Raw genomic sequence first — 21,050 nt, forward strand, 5'->3', positions numbered from 1 at the left:
TCTCGGCCAATTACGGATAGGCTCGTCCTACCAAAGGCTACCTCATTATTTTCCATGAACGTGCATTGCTTCACTTTAATGTCAAAAGTGACGTGAAGAATTAACATTCCACTTACTTTACAAGAAACGAAACCGGTAGTATCACAATTTATAATTGAGAAATACTACTGTGGTAATGCAAACACCACATCCTGCACTCCCTTTCAATGCTGCTTTCAATCATAATTTACAATAATGCAGTGTAAAATGACTTATCTTAATTATTTTACTGGAAAATCTATGCTATTGTATTTAGTCCGATAAAAAAAAAACTCGCCACAAGTTTGTGACAACCTATATTATATGGTATTAGACGTTATCTGGTCAAATCAGATCACAAGTTTTGTATCTAAATGTATGCAGCGATCCCTTGTGTCCAACACAGCACATTACACCCCCTTTTTAGAACCCTCTATAAAATACACGAGTAATTTTAGTTTTTTTTCTAATTTAAAGGCTTTTAAGCCTTACTTAAAAAAACAAAAAGTCGTTCAGATTACACACTTTTATTGGACTAAAAAGATGTATGGCACAATAAATCAGTGCTAACATTATGCATGTGCATGACCGAACAACTAAAGTGTTAAAACAACACTTTGGAATTGCTTAAAAATATGTATCATTCAATAGACTTGATAGACTTGACACCATGCTGCCAATTAATGCATATATTTTCATGTTTGTATTAATATATAAACACAGTGGTTGGTGTACAGTAGGTTAACTGTACTTGGGAGAATATGTGTAAAGGCCTAACAGTCAACTTTTTCTTCCTCTAGGATCTCACATTTCTGACATTATCTGTTGTGTGCTTGGACATTAGCCTTAATAGCTGAATAATTATTGAAGAGTGCCAGAATAATTATTTGGCTTTGAAGGGTTTCAGGTGGTTCCCTTTCTCACCCAAAGATTGAACGTTTATTTACCACAGTTTACAGGATGTTATTATTGGTGGACTAAAAACAATTTGCAGAATATATGCCGGGAACATGGTTTCAGACAGACAGGCTGCAATAGTATGTATAGCTTAAGGATCATTTGTCATAAAAACGGATGATGATGGAATATATAATATAATTCACAAAAATGTACGATACCCCAAAAAAACAAACAAAAAATACAGAAAATAAATATCACTTTCCGTAAGAAAATATAAGCATATTAAGCTAAATCTTTTGTCGCAAAATATTATTGAACAAAATACAAAATATCTTTCCCTTTTTTTCTTTTACAACCATTCTTTTGGTTTCCAGTGTCAAAATCATCCCTCCCTCATTTGATCCTATAGAAATGTGTCCTCCACTCCTGTTAAGTAACAAAGGCTGGTTTCTAAAACTCTTTGTCACAGTGACAGGAGTCAGGATGAGTGTGTGTGTGGGGGTCTTAAAGTCCAACTTCAGTCCACACAAGGCACAGGGTGTTGTGGTTTGGAACCTGAGAGGGATCGGTTTGCGTTTCAGTGGTTTGGAGACCAGAGCTCTCCTTCTCGGGATACTACGCCAGGTTTAACTTCCAGGCTAACTTTCATATACCTGTGCATAAAAGGTCCATATACTGAAGGTCCCAATCTACCACCAACCAGACCAGTCAGTCCAGCTAAGAGCAGGCTATCACCAGAGCTCACACTTGTGTTGGGGGTTCATGGGGGTGTTGGCTTTGCAGCCGAAATGCTTGGAGAACTCGTGCGAATTGGAGACGGTGCCGATGACCCGGAACCTGGACGGACTGTGTGGATCTGTGATGACCCCTTCGTGGGAACTCTCCGGAGTGCGGACGGAGCACCACACCTGCACAAACCAGGCAGAAGCAGACCAGGTGACCACCAGAAGACAAGTCACAGCAGGGTGTTCAGACAAGCAAGCATCAGAACAGGGAGGGGGGGGAGGTAAACATGGGGAAATTGGCCAGTCAGAAAAGGGCATATTAAGCCGCTGAGGCTGCCGGAACTACAAACCTGAGCGAACCCGATGAAGAAAAGCTGCTGGTTGGTCATCCCCAGAGCTGGCAGTGTGGGCTCCTCGCCATTCTTCTCAATCCAGTTCACGTAAGCCTTCACAGTGACACAGCCTCTCGTTACACACACCATCATCCTCCTCCTCCTCCCCCCGCCCCTCTCCTCACGGAGCTCCTCCCCCCCCCCCCTCTCCTCATGCAGCTCCTCCCCCCGCCCCTCTCCTCACAGAGCTCCTCCCCCGCCCCTCTCCTCACAGAGCTCCTCCCCCCGCCCCTCTCCTCACAGAGCTCTTCCCCCCGCCCCTCTCCTCACAGAGCTCCTCCCCCCGCCCCTCTCCTCACAGAGCTCCTCCCCCCGCCCCTCTCCTCACAGAGCTCCTCACCCGCCCCTCTCCTCACAGAGCTCCTCCCCCCGCACCTCTCCTCATGGAGCGACCCAGGCGAGCCTCTCTTTTCTCCCTCTCCACTGCCTTTATCTCCTTCTCTCCCCCCGTCCACCACCCGGGGTCCACTTAGGTCCCCTTCCTCCCCACATACTCTGCTCATCTGCTCCGTAACCTATGACTTTTTCCCTCGCTGACGGGCCCCCTCGCTGACGGCCCCCTCGCTGACGACCCCCTCGCTGACGACCCCCTCGCTGACGGCCCCCTCGCTGACACCTGTTGCGTTTCCAGAGAGGTAGGCCGCCCTTCTTTTTCCACTGAAGATTACAGGCGTGACCCACCATAACCCAAACCCAGGGCATGGGAAACAAGCAGCGACAAGCAGATCGAGAAACACGGTTTTACCTCAGGTGGGGTTTAAGCCATCGAAAGAACACTGTGTCTATCTGCTTACCTTCAGGGGGCTTGTCAATACGTTTGGGGAAAATATTTCACACCATGAATGGCATGAACTGGGCATGAACGCAGCACACAGTGTGCTAGACACACCCTATGGCCCTGCATTACTTGGCTGGGAAGTATGCTGTCTAATATAACCTAAAGGGGGGGAGGTTGTTTGTGTTTCTGCAGAGTGTTTCGCCGCAGACCAAAAGGTCACAGGTTCAAACGCACCCCGTGCTGTGTATCCCTGTGGATGTAAGTCCAAAAGGCGAAATAAATGCATTTTGATCTAAATAAAAGTTGTGTTGGGTGGGACTGGCACGGACCTTGTAGGCAGCCTTCAGCCCTCCGTTATCGGCGATGTTTTCCCCCAGGGTGTGTTTGCCGTTGAGCGGTTCCTTGTTGATGCTGTAGTTGCTGTACTGCTCCACCATGCACTGAGTCTGCTGCTTGAAGGCCTCCACAGACGAGTTCTTCCACCAAGAGCGCAGGTTCCCGTCCTTGTCGTACTCCCTCCCTGTCACATCCAACAGAGTGTCATCTCTCATCTGCAACACCTAAACTAGGGCTTGGGGTTGGGGTGCTGGGGGGGGGGGGATGTTGTGCTGGGCAGAGAGACACTCAAATCACCTCAGCTACTCAAGACAGTTTGAAATGAGTATCTTGTCCCCCGCCAGAATAGGTGCATGTCTCTTCGTATGTCTCTTGTATCGAATAAATCCAGAATATTTACCTTGGTCGTCAAAGGCGTGGGTCAGCTCGTGACCCATGACAACGCCAATCCCCCCAAAGTTCAGGGCTCTGGGGGACAAGATTTAAGGGGGAACATTACAGCTATGAAGAGGTTTCGGAACAAATGCGACTGTCTAGATAACGACACCAGTTAACTACCAGTTGTGCTTGCACAGCTGTTGTGTTAGGTCTTGTCTTTGCACTCAACTCTTTCTTCCACTGTAAATACCACTGGCAACATTAGAGTGTTGGGATGCTGGTATATGTCAGGTCAGTGGAGGAGGGGACTTACTTGGGCCACGCACGGCTGTAGAAGGGAGCCTGGAGGATCCCTGCAGGCAGAACCATCTCATTCTTGGTGGGGTTGTAGTAAGCGTTCACCGTGGGCGGGGTCATGCTCCACCTGCACGAAAGGAAGTCAACAAGGGATAACAGCGGTCAGAAAGGACAGGGAGGAGGGGGTCAGAAGGAGAACCGGGTGAGAGCAGGACAAGGGCTGTTCTCCAGTCCATTTAGACACACAGGAGAACCTTGAACAGAACATTTCCCAGTTCAGTCAGACACACGGAGAACCCTGACTAGAAAATATCCCTGGCTAAGCCCAGAGAGAAACAGGGATCAATTCAAATGGAGGAAGTGGGCTGCTGGGGAACGGCCCAGGATGCCGGCAGTGTTTTGTTGAGTCAGCAACAATCTTCATCAAGGCAGCTGAAGTTTTCTCCAGAGAGAGAGAGACAATGAAAAAAGGGAGGGATGGGTGAAGGAGGAAGGGGGGGAAGGAATTAGGGAGGCTGAGGGAGAGGGAGGGAGGGATGGATGGACAGAGGGAGGGTTTCAGTAACTCACTGGTCTCTGTTGGGAGTTTTCCTTAGCTGGTCAGCTGTCACTCTGGCTGAGAAGTTGTAGTACTGCATGACATTCTGGAAATACAGATCTGACACCACCTCGAACTGAGGGAGAGAGACACAAAGTCAGATGACAGGTAACAGTGCAGAAGCACGCATTTTCAACAACAGGTTATCCACCTAATTTACCTACATCATTGAACACTTTGTCCAGCTCCTTGGCGTCCATTATGAACTTTGGGTATCCGACCATGTTGTAAATGGCATCAGCCTGTGAGGGAACACAAGAGGTGAAAGGGAACAGAATGTCATTTCCGACACCAGGTGGCACTAAAGGGTTATAGCAAATGAACCGGTCGGCTATTTCCTGTATCTGACAACCTCTTCTGAAATAGTTAACATTTCTACACCCTAATTGCATTCCCTATGCTACTAACATGCAATCATTCTCATGACACTGGGGGACATGTTTATATAGTACAAATGTCATTGTTTTGAGAAGATAGCTACAAGATAGCTTGGATGATATTATATATCATATTGTTTGTATCAAGCTTTTATCAACAAGATTAATGTAGCAGAGACAGACAGTAATGGGGTTTGACGTCCCAGTTGTGAAGGAACTGTGGGCTATTGAGATTAACCACAGCCATGTAAACATTGAGGCCATGGCATTCATAGCAAGTCTCTCACCTTCTCTTTGGCTGCTTTTTTAGTCTCCGGGTCCATCCAGCTGACGTACTTCAGACTGTCCTCAAACGCCCACTTGATTTCTGAGACCATGTTTTCTGCCTGACACACACACACACACACACACGTACAAAGGACACACACACACGTACGAAGGACACACACAGGCTTATCAGTACAATTCACACCCAGGGTTATGTTATACAAATAGAAAAGACAGTTCTATCATAGTATATCTGTGTGGCACTTACAATGGCCTTGCTGTCCTCTGCGAAGGTGGATTTGACAAACAAGGCCCCCAGAGCGAAGCCCAGAGCACTGTCGGTATCACTGACACACAGCTTCCAGCGAGGGGTGCAGCTCTGCAACAGCAACACACGCGCACACACACATTAGGAACTTGAGGGGAAAATGCGTCTCTTCAACAACCACACCATCAACAACAACCACACACTAGGAACTGTGGATTAGAACACGATTGAATACTGCTTTTCATCCCACTGAGAGGTGAGAGAACTCTACTGACAGATACAATCAGTACGCAGAGTCTGAGAAATAGGAGCCTGAGAAGTGTTACTGTGCAGAGCCAGAGAAAGGACCGCAAAGTGAGAAGGAAATGAACCATACGGTGTCAGAGAAACAAGCAGACAAGAGAGGGTTGTGGCTTTGCAAAGTCTCTCTGAGGCTTGAAGGTCAGATAATTCCATTCTATTGGAAAAAGAAAGGGAGGGAGCGTGAGACAGAGAGAGAGAGAGGGAGAGAGAGAGAGAGAGAGAGAGAGAGAGAGAGAGAGAGAGAGAGAGAGAGAGAGAGAGAGAGAGGGGAACACTACATTATATGTCATGTGGCACAAGGTCAGCTAGGTGACCCCTTAGTGCTCTGAGGAAGACAGGCAATAAATACAGGACTGACCTAGCCAGTCCCTGACCTAGGGTCTGAGCTCACAGCACGTGATACAGTTTCAGAGGTAATTAACAGCAGTAACAAGGTAAAATTCTTGCAGTAAAAAACATCATATATTCCAGATCTACCATCAGAATCACCACCAGAACCAATACCAGAACCATCATTAGAACAGCTTTTAGAACCACCAAACCACCGTCACAACTACTTTTAGATCTTCCATTAGAAATAGCATCCAAACTACTTTTAGAACCACTATTAAACCACTATGAGAACCCCCATTAATCATGACCATCCTTAACCAGTGAGGCTGTGTGACAGACTAGCTGCAGGGAAGGAAAGTCTGCATCATAATGTCATGGTGTGAAGTTTCATCTTATTCTCCCAAACGTGTAGGACACCCTGTTCGTCTTGATGTTTGGCAAATCAGCATGAAAACTTTGCCCGGAGACAAGACCCCTGCTTGTCTGTTCTCTTCGTCTTTAAGAAACCCATGACCTTCTGACTCTGCCTTGGAGACACAGATGCTCCGTCTCGGTGTGTGTGTGTGTGTGTGTGTCTGAGTGTGTGTGAGTGTGTGTCTGTGTGTGTCTCTGAGTGTGTTTGTGTGTGTGTCTGTGTGTCTGTCTATGTGTCTGTGTGTGTGTGTGTCTGTGTGTCTCTGAGTTTGTCTGTGTGTGTGTCTGTCTACGTGTGTGTGTGTGTGTGTGTGTGTGTGTGTGTGTGTGTCTGTGTGTCTCTGAGTTTGTCTGTGTGTGTGTCTGTGTGTCTGTCTTCTGTGTGTCTGTGTGTGTGTGTCTGTGTGTGTCTGTGAGTGTGCGTGTCAGTGTGTGTGCGCCTGTCTGAGTGTGTGTGTGTGTGTGTGCGTGAGAGATGGTGTTCCTTTCCAAAGGGCTGACTGTTGTTTTTGTGAGACCCCCAGAGATGGGCAACAACAGGACTCCTCTCCCACCCACCCACCCTCTCGCTTTCACAGGCCCTCTTTCCCTTACTGTGGAGATCCAGTCCCCAAGCTGAGAGCATGCTGGGGGAGGGAGGGAGGCAGACGCCAGAGGGTGTGGGTTGAAGACAGGATGGGGCGGGGAGGGGGGGGGGGCAGAGAGGAAGCAGGGACAGATAAAGAAAAGACAACAGAGATGGACGGGTACTGGATGTGGAAGCTAGGAGGGTCTGGAGAACACACACACATACAACTCACACAGCCAAACAGGCATACACAAACATACATACACACACACACACACACACACACACACAGGCTATCCAAGCCACAGCTCCTTCCTTGGTATGTTATTACAGTTTGACCCCAGTGAAAAACAAGGCAGAGGAACAGGATCCAGCTTAGATAAGAGCTAGGATCAGCACAACAGCCAGACTCTGCTCTCTTTAACACCAGCCTAGTGGTGGTAGTGAGCCTGGCTATCAGTGTCTTCACTGTCAGATCTGTCTCACTACATTCACCCTCCATGCCCTGGACTAGACAGTACACGTTGTTTTATAACTTGACAATGTACTTTACAGTCACTTTGAGTGTAAAGTACAGGCGCCAATGACCTTTTATCAGCGCTATATGCAAATCCACCGAAGCTGAAAGAGCGGCTCCTCCTCTTATGGATGATCTGTGAAGCACCCTTGCTTGTATCTTATTGGCCCCCTGCTAGTTTGGCCTGATTACGACTGGACGGGATGGCGCCGTCCTTGTCTCACCTTCTTGGTACCGTACATGACCTCAAAGAAGCGCTGCTCGGCATCCTGGAAGCGCTGGTCCAAGATGGACACCATCTTCCTCACCACCTTCATCATCATGTAGTTGTTGAGGAGGCTGCACAGGGAGAAGGGTCAGGTGAAAATACCGCCTGGCAAGTTCACACATTTTAGATGCAAGACAAATGAATACATAAAACACAATATGTTGTTTAAGAGTAATTACTCAGTCGGTAAGACAAGTTCACACATCAGATTTGATATAAATGTATTCTGTGCTAATGTGTGCTAATATGTATCAATAAAACATAGGTAAACACAATAAGCGGTTAAAGAGTTGCTACACACCCAATTTCAGCCTTGGCCGACCCTGACATATTTTCAGAAAATGCTTTCTCGTGAAATGTTGTGGTTAGGGGATTTTTTTTTTACTTTTGCCAAATTCTCAAAGTGAAACAGGAACTTGGCCAATGAATCACCCACAACCACTCCCTGAAGTACGTTGGAGTTCCCCAAAAGGTCCTATGTCACAAAAAGATTCAAATATTTTTAACCACAAGGGGCCAAAAGTACTACCCACACGCATTTAACTCCCAAAAGAGTTGTTTGGCCTATTTTCAATAGAATCTGAATTGTGTTCATTTTCAGAAACTCTCTGTAACTGACTGGGAGGGTGAGACCCTCGGTTGTCATGGAGATAGTTGTTCAGGAGGACCGGAGCGTTGTGAGTGTCTGACCTCTTGTTGGTGATGAGGATGAGGTCGGACACCTTCTGGAGATACTCCCTGGCATACACCACCACGGGCTCCGAGTCGTTGAGGACGACAGGGGAAAACACGTCTGTCAGGTAGGGCATCCAGTCCACAGCGGGTGCCAGAGTCTGAACACACACACGCACACACACAAACACACCAACAAACGACATGCACAGCCGTGTAAGACGTGTGGCACAAACACAGCCACACCAGATGTGAGGCTGATCAGAGTTGAACCTGAGACAGTTGTAACTGACTAGATATGTACTGTAGCTAGTAATCTTTATATCTGTCAAACAGACCAGCCAGCCTGCTAACCTGCTAGCCAGCCAGTCAGCCAACAGGCCTGTCATCCAGCCAGCAAACAGGCCAGTCATCCAGCCAGCCAGCAAACAGGCCAGCCAGCCATTCTCCTGATTCAGCTTACCGCCAGCTCCTTGGCCTGCATCTTGTGGTAGATGAGCTCTTCATCCCTCCTCTCCTCCTGAGGAACAGTGATGTTAGCCAGGCTGGTCTCAAAGTCCACGATCTCCTGCATCAACGACCGCGACGTCTCCTCAGAGCCCCCCAAAAGGACCCCCAGTTCTACCAAGAAGTCCAGGTAGGCACTCAGGTACTGCAGAGACCAGCCAGCCAGCCAGGCAACCAGCCAGGCAACCAGCCAGGCAGGAAGGCAGAGAAGGAACACGCACAGTTCAATTAGACAAACAATACTGTGTGTGCTTGGAAAATACTGAACGCTACAGTACACAAACACTTCCAGCTGCAGGGGCTAGCCGTGTGCTATCTATATATTATTTCTTAATTTTCTGGCCAAGTGGGGGTTTGTTGTTAAGCGCCCATGGATATTTCTAGTCTCTAAACAAAACAAAGAACCGCTCCGGTTTCGTTGTGTCAACAGCACGCCATTTAATACTCCGATTTGATGTTCTATCCCGGAGCCTTGGGCCTGGGTCTGGCCAAACCTCGTTGTCCAATCCATGTAAGCCAAAACTGCAGCAGCCTCAGTGTCCTACCTTTTGATTAGCTGTCTTGTTGAGGTAGTAGTCCCTGGAAGGTAGCCCCAGCCCAGACTGATCCACCTGCCGTTGAGAAGAACACATGACCACCAGGTCACACCCTGTCTCTACACACTAACATTTCAAATCCAGTCGAGTGTTATTTACATAGCCCTTTTCACAAGCATTGTCACAGTGGGGTTCACATATAATCATAGAGCCGCACCTAAACCAACCTAAAACCCGAAAAGAAGACGAGGAAAAACTCCCCGGAAAACTCATCCCCTCCTCCAGAGACTGAGAAGTACATACATGTATATATGTGATTCATTTAGCAGGAGCTTTCATCCAAAGCGATGCAACTTAAGTCAAATAGCACAGCAGGAAAGTACAGAAGATGATCACAAGTGCACTACTCTAACAGTGTTTCAGTGGTCAGAATCAAGGAACGGTCTGTATTTACTAGTCACGTAGTATCCACACGTCAGCTACCAGCACATGCTGTCTGCACCCCCTCAGCAGGTACATGGTGTCTTCTCATTGGTAGGTTCATGTTCCATGATGCCACCTTATAAAGAAACAAGGTGCTGTGAAAACCAATTCTGACCTGAATGATGTTGCTGTTGGAGCTCTTGGAGTCGGTACTGACGAAGACCGTGAAGAAGGGCGAGGTGCGGTAGTTTGCGGACACCTTCCGGAGAACCTCCTGGAAGTTATCCTTGTGCCATTGACTGGTCAGGGCCCAGCCACCTGTCTGGGGGGAACACCAGGGGGGTCACACGGTTACCAATGAAGACCACACTCTAGTATTCTATTACGCCCCCTACGTTACTCCTCTATCACTCCCTCACTCCCTCACCCTCCCTCTCTCCTTCACCCTATTTCCTTCTCTATCTGCCTCCATCACTCTCCCTCAATCTCTATTGGCCTCCCTTCGTATCTAGTAGCCTCCTCCCTGCCTTACTCTCCCTCCATCTCTATCAGTCCCACCCCCCCCACCACTCCATCCCGAGAATGCTAAGAATATCCCATCTACGTGTCTACGACAAGCCGTCTGCCAGCCGGCAGTAGGCCTGAGCCCACCTGATTGATGAGGTCCTGTAGAGGCTGGCCACCCAGCGACTCGATCCTGGCCTCGCTCATACAGGCCTGGTAGTAGCGCTGGGCCTTCTCCTCCGCTGTGCTCAGACCCTTCACGGTGGTGTTCTCTGGAGGAACAAGGCACACGTATGCTGATGTCTCTCCCAAAACACAGGCAGCAAACCGTGGCTATTAACTCCAGAAGAAATGTGCAGCTTAGAGTATGTAGCAGCGTTTATCCCAATTTGTCAGACGGACAGTCGGCCAGTCAGCCAGACGGATAGCCAGCCAGTCAACCAGCAAACCAGTCAGCCAGCCAGCTAGTTAACCAGCCAGCCAGCTAGTCAACCAGCCAGCAAGCCCATCTATCAAGCTCAGTGTTAAGGTGTGGCCTAGCGACAGCTGCCTCACCCAGTAGATGCTTCATGACAGCCATGTTGTGCTCCCACAGGTTGCTGAAGGGCCCCCAGCGAGACTTCCCCTCAGGCAGCGGGTTGTTCTTCACCCAGCCCCCGCACGCAAAGTTGTAGAAGTCATGACAGGGGTCCACGGAGCGGTCCAGCGCCCCCATGACGGTACTCGCCACCGTCACGCATGGCTCCGTTAGACACAGGCCAGGGTGGGCTGCAGGTTCAGACACAGGAGGGGGGGGTCAAGGGTCATGTTAGGAAAGGACAGGTTCAAACTGTGGGGAACGACCTTCAGTGTCAAGGGCTATGGTTAGAGTTAGATAAGTATATTCTATTTACTGATAAACTCTATACTCATCTAGAGCATGTATACTATGTAAACTTGATTGGCTTATAATGCGGGTGGCGGAGTACATTTTCCGTTTCTGTTTCTTAAGGGAGGTCTGACTGGGAAAGCCTGCAAGGCACTGTTCCAAAGGTCAGAGTTCAGCTCTCCAAAGGTCCCAGACAATAGCTGATCTCAGCCAACAGGAAGCTAACATTGCATGACTACTCTCCTCATGGCCTGACTACCACACACACATCACACACTGTACGATAAAACACATCAAACATCTGTGGTGGCATCTCTCCACCACAGAACCTCACAGAAACCTAGGTCTTCATAACTGGCTTTCATACCAGCCTCAACATTTAGTCTCTCGCTTATCACAGGAGACGTTTCAGCACAAACACAATTAATAACCCACAAGTATGTTTGCATAGGACATCCAAACACCTGCAGTTGGTTTTCCAGTGCCTGGAATGCATCAATCTCTGAAGGTAAGGCCAGGGTAATACCTCAGAGGGAGATAATTCCTAAATCTCATTCCTAAATGAGTTCCAGATATAGTCTAGTTCCAGAAAAATTGACAGAAAGTTTGTCCTAAGCAGGCCCATTTGGAGAGTCTCTCTGTTTTTTGTGAGCGAATACAGCCAAAAACTCATGGCCCGAACTCATGGTCCTTCTGGAACGTTCTCCATCTAGTTCTGTGTGAGTGTACCTGGGTGGTAATGGCCGCATGTGTCGGGGGTAAGTGGAGGGATGTCAGTTCAAGTGCCGGAACTTTGTAAATCTCCACATGGAGGAGGCTTCAACGCTTGAGTGGGTTAGAGAAGGATTGTGATGAGGAACAGGGTCTGGTCTTGTCAGGGTATTACGTAAAATACAACTAAATTTGGAAAATGACAGCCCAAAAATTGTAATTACCTGAGGATTTGTTGGTATTTCCCACCCAGACAAGCATACCCTGACAAGACTTGCAATAACACAAAATCTTAAGCAACTCCTCTGCCCAGAACAAGGGCAACAACCAAAGGATGAAATGCTGGCATGGGAACACTGGAAATGACGGCGCGAACGCGGGAGACTAGAGTGGAAGAGAGTTGACTGAAAGCTGCTTCTTGTGAAGCATGACGCAGTGTCACGAGGGCCTGCAGACAAACAAAGCTGAATGGCAGGAAGTGGCATTTTGTTTCCCTCTGCAAATGAATCAAGGAAATGAACCCAGACAGAGAAACGCTGGAGGTAGCAGTCTGGGTCGATAATCTCTGTGTTCCCATGTATTAGTCTCTCGGACCTAACCTCCTCTTTTAAATAACCAGTAGCAGAGGATCAAATGTAACTCAACCCCCACTTTATATAATGGTCCCATAGCATAGAAGCTCATTCCTGTTCTGCTTGCTCCCCATTAAAAAGGTAATAATGGCCGAATGTTGGACCTTTTTCTTCACAACTGAGGTTATAATCACGGTCAGAATGATAGGGCCGTGGCATAGTTGTTTTGCGAGGCCTTGTAGAGAAGATGTTATTGTTGCTTTACTGGGACTAAAGAAAAAAGAGCAACCATTCCATGATGCCTACTGCTGTAATACTGTCAGAACTGTGCCCTTTTGGGACTTGATCTGACTTGTCTGCTGTTCTCACTATACACTATTTGTGCGTCACTATGGATCGAAGCCTCTGACAGACAGACGTAAACATAGGCGAGTTCTCCGAGGTGTGTCGAGGGAAGGCTGGGCTCTCACTACACAGCTAGAGAAGAGCAACTATGGCGTTGTGATGCGGCGGGGTCAAAGTTCAGAGGGTCCTGCCTCACTCTGTTTGTAGAAGACGCCCGCGGTGATGAGGGAGGAGAACAGGGCCACGGAGAGGGCACACACCAGCACCAGCAACATCTTCTCTGTCCTGCGCTTCTCCACCCAACAGCTAAGGCCACGGCCATGCCTCAAGCTTACCTGGAAGACAGAGAGACAGAGAGAGAGAGACGGGAGAGAGAGAGAGAGAGAGAGAGAGAGAGAGAGAGAGAGAGAGAGAGAGAGAGAGAGAGAGAGAGAGAGAGAGAGAGAGAGAGAGAGATAAAGACACAGATTCAGAGAGTGAGGGTGAAAGAGGGAGAGTCAGGGAGAAACAGAGAAAGGGAGAGAGTCGAAGACAAACAGAAACAGAGAGACAGAGGGAGATAGAGGGACAGAGGCAGAGAGATAGAGAACAACAGATAGACAGAAAGATACAGACGGACAGAGAGACAGATAAAGAGAGACACAGAGAGAGACAAAGAGAGAGAGAGACACAGAGAGAGAGACAGAGAGAGAGACAGGGAGACATAGAGATAGAGACACACATAGAGAGACACAAAGAGAAAAACAGAGAGAAAGGAAGAGAGACAGAGAGGTCCATTTGAATATAAAAAACACACGTTTAGTGCACAACCAGAGCATGTAAATCCTTCCCTTTGTATCCTTCACTGTGGGTGCTAATATGTGATTCAAGCTACATATCAAGTGTGCAGAGTTCGTCCTGACAATAGTGAAACAGACACACAATAGGTTTGTACCCAGATTTGGTTACAGTTGATAATGGCTTTTTGAAGCTCTTGTCCATAGAGGCCATACATTGTTTCTCTCTCCCAGCTCACCTTAAGTAACCTTTAGACAACACCACGAAGCTGCCATAACACTGTATTGTGTCTCTGACCCAGATAAGAGTCACAGACAAACCCAAATGGCTGTTCAGTGTTGATACACCGTTGCTATGGCCCATCCACACACTTGAACAGCATTACTGAGCTGGAAGGCATCCACAGGGGAGATAACATTAACTCTGTACAACTCCGTACACTCTATACAAAGTTCTGGTATGTTCTGAGATGTGCCTGATGTGGCCCACTGTTGAATCGTAAGAAAACTGGCACTCAAATGTTTGCCACAAAGAATCAAACAATGTGACTGAGCCTTGTAATATGGATTTAGCCCAACCTCCCACCTCCCAGTGTGATTTTAACTAAACCATTTGTAAGCCTTTTGTGCCCAGAATCACATTAACTCATTTAGCTAAGCTGAGAGGTAGGAAGTCAAACAGGGTGAGTCTGGGCATCTCTCGTGCCAGGGCTTTGCCCACATCCTAATCCTCAACTCAGATGGGTTAGCTCTGTTTGGACTTAATCTGTATTTCTCCAGCAGAACTGAGTGCTTCACTTCTGCCAGGTCTCCACAGTCGAAATGAGAATTCTGAATTTTAAGACTTCTGGAAACTTTGGTTAGATTGTTGGCCAAACTATCTAAAGAATGAGGTGGAGAGAGAGGAACAGTGTTCTCAGGTTGGGCAGAGGTGGACCATGGAAACACTGATGTCTAATGCATTTGTTCTTTGCAGGACTATTAATTACACACGTATATAGGATAAAGTGTCTAAATTGCATCTATTATGTCGATTAATAGAGTTAATAGAGTAAACACATCTAAACAGACATGGATCTGTAAACAATCTGTATGGATCTGTTAAATAAATACACTTAGCCTATCTAACACAGAACACATTAAAGTTCAGAACCCATTATTATACCGTTCCAGTAGTAAGTCTCTGGTCACAACAGCTTGCCTGCTCTTTTCTGCATATTAAAGACAGACACTCACCAAAACCATCCGTTTCCCAGGACAAGATCTGCTTCTGATTACCCCGCTTGAAGCAGCCACGCATTTGTGTCTTTCTAAAAAGCCAGCCTTCCTTTTTTCATGAACATTTAGATAAATCTGTTTCAAAAAGCTAGCCTGCTTTGTTTCATGAAACATTTAGATAAATGTTTCAGAAAGCTTGCCTGCTTTGCTTCACAAAACGTTCAAAGAAATATGTTTCAGAAAGCTAGCCTGCTTTGTGTCATGAAACATTCCAATAATTGTGTCAGAAAGGTAGATGGAATGGAACAATGGAATCCAGATATTGTTTTAACTGTTTGACTATGTTAAAACAATGTAGTTAACAGAAACGGATGTTATCTTTAAAACAATTGTGTTTGGGTATGAAATAATGATCAGCAGTCTGAAGTTTTGCTAACTACATTGCAAGTGTATAACAACATTATACACTGTAAACATTACAGATTGTAACAGTCAACTGGGCATGTGACAATTTGTAGAGGCTCTCAGACGTGACGCGTGTGTGTGCGTGACAGAGGAGTGTATGTGAGTCAAAAAAGGTGTGTGTGTGTACCTGCATGGGCGCGGAGGGGTAGATCTCATCGGTGGTGGAGTCCACTAACTCCTCCTCGTCCAACGTAGCTCTCTTATACGAAGACATCTGAAAGGTTAAATGGAGAAAAGACTCTCTCAATGCTTCCATGCTCCCTCGGAGAGGCCGCCGCGAGATTGTGTATGTGTGCGTTCCTCAGCAGTCTTTGAGAGTCCTGGAAATGATTTCCACAGTGCAATCCATCAATAACAGCTTCTCAAACTCCACTCTCGCAGTCCCGTCTTTTTCAGACCAGTAGTTGAGCTCCAAACCAGTGTTGCTACACCCCCACCCCTCCCCACACCTTCTCTCCCGGCCCAACTGCCCTCCAGCCCCTCTCACCAACCCCCCATCGCCTCCTCTTGCTTCCCCCGGCTGGTGTCAAATCCCTCCCTGGAGAAGTCCTTGTGAGGTGATTTTTTTTCTCCCTCTCCAGAGGGCTTCCCCTCGTCGTGCGTAGCACTTCTCAAGGAAACGTAACGCTGGATCTCACAGCCAATCTACTCGGTTCATACAGAGGATAAAACAAGAAGAGGGACTCGCAAAATACACAGGAAGTAGCAATGACTGGATCAACTAATGTGAATGTCAGAGTAAGGTTGTGTGAAAGAGTGTGTATGTGTGTGTGTGAGTAAGTGTATGCATTCCAGAGTGGTTTCATTTAGACGTCGGGAGGGAACCTCATTTGGTTGGTTGACGCCCAACCTCCCTGCCATTGGCCAGACTAGAGCCGAGGGCGGAGCTTTAGAAACAAACCCCACCCACCCTGCATGCTTTCAGTTGTTGCCTGGGTTACGGTCACCCGATAGGCATGACAGTCAATTGTTTCTTGCTCTGTCTAACCTCTCACCCAGAGGCACTTTGTGAAATGATCTCCATGGTCACTGAAACAAGACATTACCTATGCTAACGGTATGAGTTAAGAACAGTATGACTTGTTTTGGCTAAGCATGTCTAAATCTGTTAAAGGCATTAAAAGAGCTCTTAAAACTCAGAAAAGAATCCAAACAAATCTAGTAATAATCCCTCGGTCCCTTTCAATTTCTCCCCCCCCCCCTCTCTCTCTTTCTCTCCGTCTCTTCTCTCTTGGTCTCTGAACCTCCACAGAAATTCTGGCTGGGTCTTCACTCCACACCCAGACCACAGGCTCCTCCACAACCTTCTTCTCAGAAAGGGAAGTAAACAGAAACCGCCAAACCCAACTGGTAGCTCTGAGTCTGCTGGCTCTTTAACTCCACAGGACCCTTCATTAACAGAGACAGCATCCACACCACTCCACACTGATACAATATAGCTGCACTGGCAAGCCTCACTATCACGCAAGGAGGGAATTGATTAGAGCCATAGAAAAAGAGAGAGATTGTGTGTGTATGAGAGAGAGTCTGAGACAAACAGAGAAAGAGAGTCAGAGACAGAGAGAAACACAGAAACAGAGAGGGAGATACAAATGCAAGTGGACAGACACAGAGAAGAACAGACAGAGACAGACAGAGACAGACAGAGACAGGCAGAGAGAGGCAGGGAGAGAGAGACAGATGCAGAGAGAGAGAGAGAGAGAGAGAGAGAGAGAGAGAGAGAGAGAGAGAGAGAGAGAGAGAGAGAGAGAGAGAGAGAGAGAGAGAGAGAGAGAGAGAGAGAGAGAGAGAGAGAGAGAGAGAGAGAGAGAGAGAGAGAGAGAGAGAGAGAAAGACAAAGAAGGACAGAGATATAGTGAGAGGGAAAAAGAGAAACGTTGGGAGAGTGAATGAGTCAGTAAATGACTAAGTGAATTAGAAATAACGAGATAGTGATGAGAGTGAGAGACAAAGAACACACACACCTGGCTTTCTGCTGATATGCCTTGGAGTTTGTTTAGACCTCTCACCCTGTAAAGTTGCTGCCTGGGCGCATCTATTCTACACCACCTTCACGCTGCTGAGCTGCTGGTGACTAACGTAAACCAGACTAGTCAACAACCGTGACTCACACCGGTGGCAGACATGCCTGGAACCTGCCCCCCAAGGGGGCCCCAGCACTACTTTGTTGGGGCTGGAATCCAGCATGTGAGGTCATAAAATGGGCATTCCACAACATCCTATCTGTGATTTCAAGCCTTGGATGGCTGCCATAACTCTTTCTGCCATCCTGCCTGCAGGGCCTTCCTGGAAGCCTGGAAGAATACGGTCCTCGTCCGTGCTCTACAGCCAGGCCAGGGAGGTCTGTCCTGGGGCTACTCACGGCTGCTGGCTCCCTGGTGGCTCCCTGCTGGAGGTCAGGATTCCTGGCTCCCTGGACCCCACTGAGACTGTGCCCTCTGTGCCAGGCTGGAAACCACAAGCATGCATCAGTAATTTGCTACTGATCCTTCGAACCAGATGATTATTTGCGGCCCAGAGGCATTCCATAAGCGTGTGTGTGTGTGCGTGTGTGTGTGTGTGTGTGCGTGTTGGGTGTGTGGGCGTGAGGAAGGTTATTTGTTTCCTTTATGTTCGGTATTTGTTGTTTCTTCTCGCAACTGAATGAAAATCAGGGAGAAGTAGAGCAAAACAACAGTAGAGAGACAGATAGAGAGACAGAGAGAGCATGAGAGAGAGAGAGCGAGTGACAGAGAGTGAGATAAAGAGCCAGACCTTCAGCTTGACAAAAATCCCACTGAGACCAAAACATCTAGGGCAAAATACGATAACAGAGGAGTTGGCCCATTGGCTGAAACTCTCTACTTCTCTCTCACTCTCTGTCTTATTTGCACTTTGCTTCTCACTCATGTTCATGGCCTATTGTAAACAAATATGTCCCCGGTTGTATATGCTTTTTTTGGGGTGTGTTGTCTAACTTGAAATTTTCAACAGGAACAGATATTACAAGGCCTGTCTCTTAGTCCAGTCAACCCCTTTGATGACTCACAATGCAACTCAGCAATGTGGCACCTCTGGAATGATCTGAAGTTCCCTCTCAAGAGCAACTGTAAGGGTCTATGGTGGCGTAAAGAGTTCCATTGCCTTCCTCTTCCACCTACCCTGATGACCACTTCCTGTCCAGCGTCATGGGTCTTCCAACCCTCTTAACCCTTTAGTCCACCTGGCAGAGAGACATACCATCGACCTGGACACATTCTTTAGATTCCAGGGCTGACTAACACAAACAGAGCCATGCTAACACTGCCTGAGAGACAAGGGGATTAGGCCTAGTCTTCACAACCAGCCGGACAGTCAGCCCCGTCACACAAAACACAGGTTTCAGTGTAGACCTCAATCCCTTCCCTCCCTTCGCCTCCCCAGCACCAGCCCCTCTCCCACACTGCTTGAGGGTCACGGACCTCCAAGCCATGACTGATGATGTTAAAAGGGCTGTGGTAATAATGCCTTCCTCTTTACGCTTCCTTCCCTGCCAAAGTACCGTAAATTCCTTGTTTGTGCAAACATTCATAAAATCCCTTCTGATTCAGACCAACACTCTGATATTGACTTGGCCCGGCTGTTGCACAGGAGACAAGTGTTAAGCAACACACTTTGGTTGTCTCCCTGGTTTATCATGGACACATGTACCACACAGAACATGGTTGAATTAGTGTTTGGTGCTATAATATGGTTATTATCCAACAATGAAGTTGTTTGTTTTGCTTGTGTGGCTTTGTGATGTCATTCTTCTATGTTGAACTGGCAGATTTGACTGACTTGAGACTAAATACTGCTTTAGGACTGCAGGGTTTTGAGGTTGCATTAGGTTAACTTTTGGGTTTAGTGTGTTTTGTGTGTTGACGATTAGAAAAGTATTATTAAGCTAAGCTTATGGTTGAATTTCTATTGAATTATTCCAGCTACACTTAAGACCTACACTAAAGTTTGTCACAGACACCAAACCCTCCTCTGGCTCTTTATCAGTCAAAGGTCTTAAATGGGTGCAGTAAGCTGACATCCAAAACAACAACAACGTATCATTGTCAGCCATTACCTATCATTGGCTAAACAAAATAGTACCTCAACAACCTCAATCAACCTCAACAAACATCTATACAATGAATAAGGCGTCGTGTTCCTCCGCGGGCTAACGTGGGAACCTGATAGGACTGTTTATCACCTGTAGCCTATGCCAATTAGGTTTAAGGAGTGTCTGGAAACGTGTTTACATTTGTGCGTATGTAGCCATAGTCTGTTGCTGCTTAACCCGCTTCAACACGGCATCTGATCTGGACAATGAATAACTCTTGTGCAAACTACGATCTGACACAAGGCTTAACAAACTTACCCGGTCAAATTGCTTCTCAAAATAGCATTACATATCCTAAAAGTGTGGAAATGTGTCTAAATAATAACTTTTTAAATTGTGAATGTGATACTAGGCCTACTTAGCCTAATCATTAGAAAAACACCTAATGGAAATTATGTAAAGTTAGCCCACGGTCTCTTACAGTCTGGGCACATCGCTTGTCATGTAAACAAAAAAAAACATGTTAATAACACAGCCTAAGAATACGTTTACTCACATGACATCGTGGATTCAAATAACTTTTAGGAAAAAATTATAAACTATACACTTCTTACCATGTTGTCAGCAATGTCCGTTTGTAAACTGTCCAGTGCCGTTAGGGGACAGTTGGTTTGCGTTACAAATGAGTGTAACTCTTCACTCGCTCAGTGTGACCATACAACGTGAGAACGTCACTGTAAATATTGAATTTCCAAGAAGATATATCAAAACGAGTTCGGACCAATTGCAGGACGACAGGGGAGGATTCCTTACTGTGCTAGCCAATCGGAATAAAGGAATAGACGTATTTACAAAAAAAAAAGTTGCAACAGGATTTGTGCTCTGCCGGTGGAGGCTGAAACACCCCACTTTATCTAACGTAACTCAATTTTACCTTTAGTCAGATAGCTGAGCGGTTTGGGAGTCGGGCTGTTAATCAGAAGGTTACGGTTTCGACTCCTGGTCGTGGAAAATGACGCTGTGTTCTTGTGCAAGGCACCACTTGTTTCGGGGAAAATGTCCCTGTACTTACTGTAAGAGGCTCTTGAGCGTCCACAAAAAGTGACTTAAGGTTACTACATACTTCAGTTCAGAAAATGTCATTCGTTTCAGATCATCAGTTACATTCAAGTTCTAGGCTATATGTATGCATCAACCATTTTGCAAAATTATTAAAAATGAAAACGTGGGTTAAAAATTAAACGTGGGTCACAGGACGAGGACAAAGTCCTAGGTGGCAGACGGACATTGGCTTCTAGTGACATCTACAGGATAAAGAAGAAAAAAGTATCAGAAATTAGATGAAGTTTGGTGGCAAATCAATTACCAACCTTTAGCCTAATTGCATTGCCTAACCTAGCCGTCTGTGATTATTGTTTTATACAATAAAGAGATAGGCTTTCTGATGAATAAAGTGTGTAAGCTATTATAGGCCTAATACAAATGCGCCTACGTATAGCCTAATAACAATTCTCTCTCAGCAACATCATTGTAACTTAGTCTGATACGTACAACATCGCTGATACGTTTGTGAAGAGCAGGGATTCGTTGTTTCTGTTCAATTTCAACTGGTGAAATTTGTGAAGTCGCTGCCGGCTAGACCGAAAGGCGGCGCTCACGAACTAG

The 21,050-nt window shown here is 46.7% G+C and overlaps 1 protein-coding gene across 5 annotated transcripts; it reads right to left on the reverse strand.

Moving 5' to 3' along the window:
• Positions 1-898: 898 nt before the first annotated feature.
• ece1 (endothelin converting enzyme 1) lies at positions 899-20,145 on the reverse strand. Of its 5 annotated transcripts, none has more exons than XM_084704783.1 (19): positions 20,000-20,145; positions 15,462-15,548; positions 13,072-13,210; positions 10,935-11,147; positions 10,527-10,651; positions 10,051-10,197; positions 9,462-9,527; positions 8,873-9,061; positions 8,428-8,570; positions 7,694-7,808; positions 5,335-5,445; positions 5,087-5,185; positions 4,587-4,664; positions 4,395-4,498; positions 3,841-3,951; positions 3,550-3,617; positions 3,143-3,333; positions 1,994-2,089; positions 899-1,826 (listed from the first exon to the last, which is right to left on the reverse strand). In XM_084704783.1, exons 1-19 carry the CDS (start codon positions 20,000-20,002, stop codon positions 1,650-1,652), a joined length of 2,262 nt encoding a protein of 753 aa, XP_084560909.1. In that variant the 5' UTR covers positions 20,003-20,145; the 3' UTR covers positions 899-1,649. The 5 variants fall into 5 exon arrangements, with proteins under 5 accessions (XP_084560909.1, XP_084560910.1, XP_084560908.1 ...); XM_084704784.1 differs by lacking the exon at positions 20,000-20,145 and adding an exon at positions 17,697-17,773; XM_084704782.1 differs by lacking the exon at positions 20,000-20,145 and having other exon boundaries at positions 15,462-15,752.
• Positions 20,146-21,050: the final 905 nt, after the last annotated feature.

This window comes from Hypomesus nipponensis, chromosome 9, assembly GCF_054491055.1.
Source record: "Hypomesus nipponensis isolate SF chromosome 9, ASM5449105v1, whole genome shotgun sequence".
Taxonomy (NCBI): Eukaryota; Metazoa; Chordata; class Actinopteri; order Osmeriformes; family Osmeridae; genus Hypomesus; species Hypomesus nipponensis.